Consider the following 8,846-nt stretch of genomic DNA (forward strand, 5'->3'; position numbering starts at 1 on the left):
AGGACACATCCTGCTCGGCCCTGAAGGGCAAGGCCTGCTCTTAAAGAAGAATGTACCGAAGCTGGAAGCTCACGCTGTTACAAACTAAACAAAAACCGGATCGAAAAAAAGTACACCTTAAGGTGATGCATAATTTGATATTAAGAGAAACAGATGCATCGCGATTTACCGTGTATCCCCCTTAAAGTGACAAAACTTCTCCATAGAGCTTACACATCATAAATGATGGATGATAACTCTGTCCAAAACAGTCATCCTATATACCAGCCACAAAAAATATTAAGCTTAAAAGATTTCATGCAAATTTACACGTTTTATATCATTTGTATCTCAATAAAGCTGAAAAGAGATTTCATTCAAAAGAGTATAAAAAAATCAATGATTCCTATTAAATACACATACCCAGTATTCGTGTAAACACACACAGAAAGGAATTACATCGCCGTGTTAACAGATTGTATTTTCTCTAATACACCGTTTTAAAAAACATACTACTTTAAAATAATATAAATATTTAAATGTACAAGTATACACATTTTTTCAACAAAGAATGAGAGGAAACACCTCAAAATGGTAAGAGCAGATGTTACTATACTGAAATTATAGAGAAATATTGTTCTCATTTTTTTTGAATTTTTCAGCCTTCTCAACTAACTACATGTCATCGCCCATGTTTTGTTTACTCCCTTGTTCTGGTCCACGTTGCCTTTGGGATAAAAAGCTCCCCCCACCGGGCCGCCAGACTGGCTCCAAGCTACTGAGAGCTGGTCCTCCCTGCAGTCTGTCTCCACCCTGCTCTCCCTCTTCTGGAGGGCGCTTCGGGTGCTGTCTACACCCACACACCTGCCTCGCCTCCATCCCACACTGTCTCTGCTGAGCCAATGCGTTCGAACCTCCAGATCTGGTGCAAATCTCCCGACTTTATGGCACTGAGAACTTCAGAAAAAAATGATCTGTCCCTTCTAAAGGGACACAGCACTGGCTGAGCATTTGGCCCCCACCATTTGGGACCACCTGCTGAAAGACTGACGTGAGAAAATATCAGATGTACGGAGGTTCACAACTGAACGATGCGGCCCTCAAACACAAAGAATGGGTTTTGGAGATTTTTCGCATCATCTACAGCATACGGCCCTGTACCTTGCATACAATAGTTCTTTGATAAGTATTTTTCATAATAGAATCTCCATACCACCAAATTTCCAAGGCTTCATCATTAGCCTCACTGACTGTGAGAATTATTTAGTTTAACAAAATTCCGGGATAATTAAAAGAACAAACTGACCACTGGGACATCTTTGTAATAGAATCTGACTCATAACGCTAGTCAATTTGGGGCTCTTCCTCTAATTTTAAAACCAGCAAAGATTCCTCCATTCATCTCTCTGTGGCATCGAGCATTTCGCACTTCTGAGATGCAAATCACAGGAGTTTAACTTCTAAATTCATACTTTCTTCAAACCTTGTTTACAAATTTGGTTTCTGCGCTGTGTTTCATAATTTAGCTCAATGCTCAACTGAATCTTGCAGGAAAAAATGATTTACGAGTTAACTGACTTTACAGCCAATAAAGAGGAAAATTAGTATGCCATTTCAACAAAGGGAGAGTTCAAGATACAGTAATCGAAAACGAAATGTTTGACTTCCCTAATGAAAAATGGATAAGGTCCTGAGTTTTGTGAGCCAGCTCAGTCATGACAAAGACTCTCCAGCTACTTCAGATCTTATTCAATGTATCAGATGCCACCCTGCTAAAAGCTTCAATTTGATAACTTTGAAAAAGTTCAAGATTGCAGAAATTTGTGTCAGGGCAACTGTCCTCAATTTTTCAGTTAATAAAAGGAAACAATTTTATCATTGAAAAGAGAACACAACCATGAAAATAGTTTTGAGAAAAGCTAGAAGTCCTTTATTGCCTCCGAAGTAATTATTTCCAGCCTTGCCCACGTCATATTGTTTTTACTGGGAAAGGAAACTAGCAATTATTGAGTGTCCACTACAGCAGGCGTCAGCAAACTGGGGCCCCTGGGCCAAGCCCAGCCTGTAGTCTGTTTTCATACAACCTGTGAGCTAAGAATAGTTTTTACATTTTTAAGTGGTTGAAAAACAAAAGAAGAACAATATATTGTGACGTTTGAAAAGTATAGGAGATTCATATTTCATTGCTCATAAATTAAGTTTTACTGGAACACAGCGACACCCTTTCATTTACATATGATATATGGATGCTTTCATGCCAAAATGGCGGAGTTGAGCCATCTGTCTCTACCCAGTGGTCTGCAAAGCCTAAAAAATTTGACACCTGGCTTGTTTTGGAAAAAGTCTGCTAAGCAGTTTCTAAATAGCAGCAAATATTATTCTTAATTGACGAATGAGGATCCTAAAGATGCAAAGAGTTTGTTACTTTTAAAAAGGATAAATTGAGTAAATCATGGCACTGAAATTCAAATGAGTCCACCTGATTCCAAAGGTGGAACCCCAAAGCTCCGAGCAGGCTGGACCATGCCTTTTAGAATCGGTACTATGTCATCTTCATCTTCCATGGTAGTATTACACTGCGCTGATGTGTCAAATTTATGAAACCATTCCTTCACTGGCAGAACTTGTCTCTGAATTCTTGCATTTATAAATAAAACCAAAAATAAAACTGTAAAGATGTTCAGGGCTTGCTTAAAAAGTAGTGAGATTAAAAAAGAATGACCCAAGCTTTGAATATGGTTAAAGCCTCCAGCTTTTTCTGGGCTTTGCAGGTAACTCTAAGTAGATCAGTTACCTGGAACTTCCTCGTCTTAGAAGTTACAGACAATAACATCCTATGGGAGGGAAAAGACAAGAGAAAGTCTGGGAGGGCTGCCCAGGGCTTCTCCTGTGTCCGAGGAGGAGAATATTCTGAGCCCAGAGAGTGAGAGTGGCCCATGACTTCCCATCGCATTCAAACACTACATGGCCTTTGGCCTACCTAAGTGACGCTAAAGATGGGAGAGTCCTCCCCCATCACTCTGGGTCCCCTCATCGCTCACCCTCCCGGGTAAACGAAGTCTGCTCACAGGCTCAGGTCATCGCTTATGTTTGTACTAAATCTCGTTACCCTCACTTCGACAGTTTCCCAATACAAAGCCATTCCATTAGATCTAAGGAAAGAAATGGATAGTTAGAAAAATTACCAACAGCTATGACTGGCCATTTGAAAAATCCAAAGGCATACCTGAGACGATAGGCCAAGTTTTACACTTCTCTTTCGACCAGTTTGGTGAAAGAATGAAACCACTTCTCTCCTTATTATAATACAAGCCACGGTGATTACAGAGACGTGTCAGAAACGGTGCCAGAATAACCTACGTGTCTGGCCACGTCCAAGGTGAGTCCCAAAGCTAGAGGTCTATAAAAGGGGACCATGTGTCAGATTCTCCCGAGACGGCCGGGGTGGACACTTGTTTCCTACTATAATTATTCATAGAGCCCCTTCCAAACTCAAGCGTCCTGGCTTGGATGATAAATGATATATAATAATGACACTATCTCAAAGCTTGAACCGTCCTTCAAATATCCACTTAAGGTCCCCCAGAGTGGGCTGAATGGCGGCCCCCAAAGGCATCAGGTCTAAATCCTTAGAATCTGGGTAACTGTTACCTTATTTGGAAAGAGAGTCTTTGCAGATGTGACTAAGGATTCTGATAGGGAGACGCTGCCACCTGCTCCCTCACAGAGGGAGATTTGACAGAGAGGAGAAAGCCAAGTGAAGATAAAAGCAGAGGTTGGAGGGATGTGGCCTCAAGCCAAGGGACACAGCAGCTACCAGAAGCTGGGACAGGCCAGGAAGGACCCTCCCCTAGAGCCTCTGGACCAGCGTGGCCTACCGCACCTTGAGTTCCCACTTCTGGCCTTGGAAGTGGCAGAGAATCTCTCTCTTGTTTTAAGCCACCCAGTCTGTGGCCATTTAGTATGGCAGCCATAGGCAACTGACACAGCCTCCCACTATTCCGTCTTTCCTACCGGTTTCTCTGATAAGCCACTCAACTCGTGAACTCAGGATTCCCTCGGCTGCTGTGTGTGCAGCCTCAACTGTTACCACATCCTTGCTTCTGTGCTGCTGCTGCTGAAAATCTTATTTCTTTCAGCTGCAGCTAAATTCAGAAAGTCGTGGAATCTTCTGACCGAGTTAAAAAAGAAAAGCAGCTACCACGTTGTTCCCAAGAGACACACAGCACGGAGGACACGAATGGCCCCAAATGGCAAACGAACCTGTCTACACGTCTGTCAATGGGAAAAGGGGTAAAGCTCCCGTCAGACCAGCCCCACGTTAGGGCGGCCCTACCAAACGAACACGATCCCCGTTAAAGCGCCCCTCAAACTCCAACTTCCCTGGTTTTTCCTGAAGGCAAAGACCACATCTTCCTCAATTTCTTCTAAAAACTCACAGAGCTTCTCTAGCGCTAGTGTTGCTAAAAAGAATAATTCCACAATATTAGCTTCATTCTCCCTGAAAGGTTAAAAAGAGATAATGGTCTGTTTGGAAAATTGAACTTTTCATTTTGAGACAACTGCAGATGCCGAGATCCCTTGTGTCCTTTACCAAGTTTCCGCTCATGGTAACGTTTTGCCAAACTGGCACTATCTCACAGCCGGGATACTGGCATTGAGATAGCCCAGCGATCCGATTCCAACTCCCCCAGTTCTGGGTGCTGAGCGGCTGGGTGTGCGGGTGGCTATTTAGTCCTGTCCACCACCACAGACACACGACAATTTCACAAGGGCTACTGTGGTATTTCAATACCTGCAAAAGTATGCTGAATGTTTCTGTATCCGTAAGTATGAACACGATGGCTGCTTCAAAGACAAACCTTTGAAAAAGCCAAGGTGAGAAAACATAGTTCCTCCATCACTAAAATAGAAGGCAAACATTTTCCAGATATTGAGGTAAAATGTGAGGGGAAAAGAAATGTAGACGTTAACCCACAGGAGGTTCCTTCAAGAGGACACAGCTCTCGTACCTTGTCTTTTTTGTCTTGTCGGGCGTATGGAAAACACGGGATCACTGCGGTCACCCTGGACGACGACGCGATCTTGCAGGCGTTGATCATAATGAGAAGCTCCATCAGGTTGTCATTGATCTCGCCACAGCCGCTCTGGATGATATAGACATCTTCCCCTCTCACGCTTTCGCCGATCTCAACGCTAGAAAAAGAGAAACGTCATCCACTCATGGGAAAGCATATTTGTGTCATGGGGGTCCCCAAGAGCACCCCCAGGGTGGATGATTTGCCAGGACTCGGCACACGGTTGTGCTCATGACTATGACTTATTATGGTGAAAGAATACAGAGCGAAGGGAAAAGCCACACAGGGTGAAATCCAGGGAAACAGACACGAGCGTCCGCAAGTCGACCCCAGTCGAGTCATAGGTTGAGCTTAATTCCCCCCCGTGACGAGCTGTGACAACACACGTGAAGTGCTTGCTGTCTACCAAGGAAGCGCATTAGAGACTCAATGCCCAGGGGGATTTATTGGGGGGTTGGTGGCGTAGGCACCCTCTGCCTGGCACGTACCAAAATTCCAGACGCCCAGGTATTCAGCATTAACTGCACTGTTCGTACAGTTTAGCCGTGAGCCATTTCTATCAGAGAACGGAGGGACCCTTGCAAAAGCTAAGTTCCCAGAGGCCAGCCGAGGGCCACCTTGCAACCAGGACTTTTTCACATGTGACGCGATCTTGTACGTTCTTTAGAAATTTGTCTCAGTCTTGCTATGTTAACTCTTTTCTGCTAAATATGTTTGGTTTTTCATTTTGATTCAAGTTACATGTACACGGTAATCGAAAAATTCAAATCATTCTGTAAGGCTTATGACAGACGGCCCAGAGGCAACCAATTTCGATTCTTGATAGTTTTTTGATATAGATCTTCGAGTCTCTAGCTAATGTGTTTGTATTTGCTTCATCTTGATTTCTCATTTCCAGGCATCATGTGTTGACTCCTCACTATGAAGACGAGGATTTAACTATTTCCTTCCCGTCCCATTCACCTACACCGCCTGCAGCCTCCCCACCTCATCCGGCCATCGGCCATCGTCCCAATACAGATCATGACTCAACCAAATGAGCTGCATTTTAACTATGTAAATGCTGTTCAGGGCTGAGCCCACAGTGAACTTAAAGCCAAGTTTATAGTATTTCCCTTTAAGCAGAACTTTTTGGGGGGGTGGGGGGGTGGAAGGTGTTTTCCTGGAGAAAGTTATCCTACCTTTTGATGTGTTCAGTTTTTCAGTACTGAATACAAATTCCGGCCTAAACGCTGAGCTAACGATCTCAATCCCACGAGGTCAGGGACCTGAAGTGCAGACTCCACTCCATCCTCCTGCACGGGTCTGACCGAGGCCCTTTCTGCCCTGCCCAGCTGGCCCCGGGGGTTTCCATCACCCCTCTCCCACACTCCATTTCCCACTTTCTGTACCCTTTCTTGGTGTACTTTCATGTTTTGCTGACTGTCATCCTCCAGTAGCTTAAAAAAAAAGAGTAAACAAGAGCTTCAGAAGTCTCTGCTAACTGCACATTGAAAAATTTCTACATTTGGGGTATAGAATTTTGAGTGTTGAACCTGTGAGTGAGCCTGCCCATCGCTGGCAGGTGTCTTCCAGGGCAAGGAAAGCAAAACAGTGCCCTGTGCCCAGGCAGGTCCTCCACAGAGCACCGCCCGAGAACCAAGGACACCCACCATCAGCTCTGCTATAATGCTTGTTTGGAAAAGGGAAATTTGCTCCAATGATCGTTAGAAATGATTTGAGCCTAACAGGAATTTTGCACCTGCTTTCCCATGAACTCTCCTCCTGACATGAGAATACAGAGGACTGCACTGCACCCAGCTAAAGGGAGCCCCGAAAAAATACCGCAAACGCATACACCGTCACAAGGACAACCGCACCCATCCACGGCTTGTGTCACAACTTTCGGCACCGTTTCAGATGGCCCTCCTTCTACCTCCTCACGAGAATGCAAGAGCTGCAACCCTTCTGAGACCCGCGTCGACGAGAAAGCTGCAGGTCTTTCTCGGTGGGAAGCACCATATTTATCGTAGCATTTACGTCTTTTTCTAAACATGTAATACGTGCACAAGTGTTTTACCATTTTTATCACATTTCCATCTTTTTTCGAATATGTCACCGAGGGAGATTTTGAGTGCCGTGCCCCTAACTGCATTTTTCCCATAAGCCCTGCCGTATGATTTTGCATAGCGTGGTGACTTTTAGGAATGCGTCTATGACCTTACAGAACCGACTGCAAATGAAAGGCACATCCAAAAAAGAAAGCCATTGAATCTTATTTTTAAAATTACAAATGAGGCACATAATTACCTCAATCCTTTCTTCTGCTATCAGAAGCCAATTATACCCAATGGCATTGTTTTATTAAAAGAACATATTATTTCTAAAGAAAATTTAAACAAGTGACATTTGGGATACCATATAGTAGCTTATCTGAGTCAACAGAAACTTCTATCCAAGTAGAATAATTAGAAGACAAAATAAAGTGTCTCAAGTTGATACGATCTGAAAACGAGTTTTGGTAATAGTGGGTCATATTCTTGCATGTGCTCAGCTGTGGATGAAAACAGTACAATGCCAAACTGGGGGTGAGAGGGACACACAGAATTCTACGTATTCCTTCCTATCTCGAGTACGAAGGAGCTAAAATGTAATTTCTTTGTGAACATTACATCAACTGCGGGATGAAGTCAATTTGGAAATCACAGTACTAAATAGCTCGAGGGTTGACAATCTAAGCCCATGAGCTGAGAATGATGTGGTAGGCAGAATGGCCTCCCGAAGACGTCTATGCCCTAATGTCTCGAACCTTTGAATGTTAGTTTACGTGGCAAAGAGGAAGCAAGGTGGCAGATGGAATTAAGTTATTTATCAGCTGACCTTAAAGGCGATTATCCTGGATTGTTCTAGTTGACCAATATAATCACGAGGCTCCTTAAAAATGGAAGGAGACAGAAGAGGCCAGAGAGATGCTATGTTGCTGGCTTTGAAAATGGAAGGAGGGGCTGAGAGCCAAGGCATGTGGGTGCCCGCTAAAAGGTGGGAAAGGACAAGATTTTTCCCCCAGAGCCTCCACAAAGAAACGCATTGACCCATGATGGACTTCAGAGATGGGGGCCTGCAAAACCTAAAACATTCACTATCTGGCAACTTCTAGTGTGATGGCTTTTTATACCAAAATTTCAGCCTCTTTGCAGCCTATTTTTCCTTAGGAACCTCAATCCCCATATGACTAGCAGTCCAGGGCAGGACAGAAAATACCATTACCATGGCGACTTTCCCCCCAAAGCTATTCCTGCTTTTACTCATAAAGACGATCATGAGTGATCTTTATTCTAGGACTTTTGAAAACTGGGGCCAGAGACAGCATCCATTTGCTGTTCAGATAAAGGATCTTTACTGATCTCGAAATAAGGCTGATGTGTTTATCTGAGTCAATGATGAATGGACGTGGTAACTTAAAGATGGCCACAGACTCTAACACTTTTCCCATCAAGAAGATTCTCTTTTGGACCTGGGAGGACTCCGTGCTTGACAATAGAACGTGACAGAAGTGATGATGTGCCAACTTCGGGGCCCAAGCCTTAATAAACTGGTAGCTCCCAATTCCTGTCCTTTGGACTGTTGGAGCTTGGCACCCAGCTCCCATGCTGTGAGGAGGAAGCTCAAGCAGCCCCATGGAGAGCTACTGAGCTAACTGAGCTCCCAGGCCAAAGCTGATAGCAACTCGCCAGCCCCGTGAGTAAGCCATCTTAAGAGTGGATCCTCCAGCCCCAGTTAATTCCCCCAGGTGCCACCACAGGGGGCAGA

At 44.2% G+C, this 8,846-nt stretch overlaps 1 protein-coding gene across 1 annotated transcript in view; it reads right to left on the reverse strand.

The window, feature by feature from the left end:
- The window catches only part of PRPS2 (phosphoribosyl pyrophosphate synthetase 2), a 26,639-nt gene that overhangs the window by 15,289 nt on the left and 2,504 nt on the right, over nucleotides 1–8,846 (reverse strand). Inside the window, exon 2 of the mRNA XM_006906030.3 lies at nucleotides 4,992–5,175. Coding sequence (XP_006906092.1) covers nucleotides 4,992–5,175 — 184 coding nt within the window. The remainder of the gene's footprint in view (nucleotides 1–4,991; nucleotides 5,176–8,846) is intronic.

Source organism: Pteropus alecto, unplaced genomic scaffold (assembly GCF_000325575.1).
Source record: "Pteropus alecto unplaced genomic scaffold, ASM32557v1 scaffold511, whole genome shotgun sequence".
Classification (NCBI taxonomy): domain Eukaryota; kingdom Metazoa; phylum Chordata; class Mammalia; order Chiroptera; family Pteropodidae; genus Pteropus; species Pteropus alecto.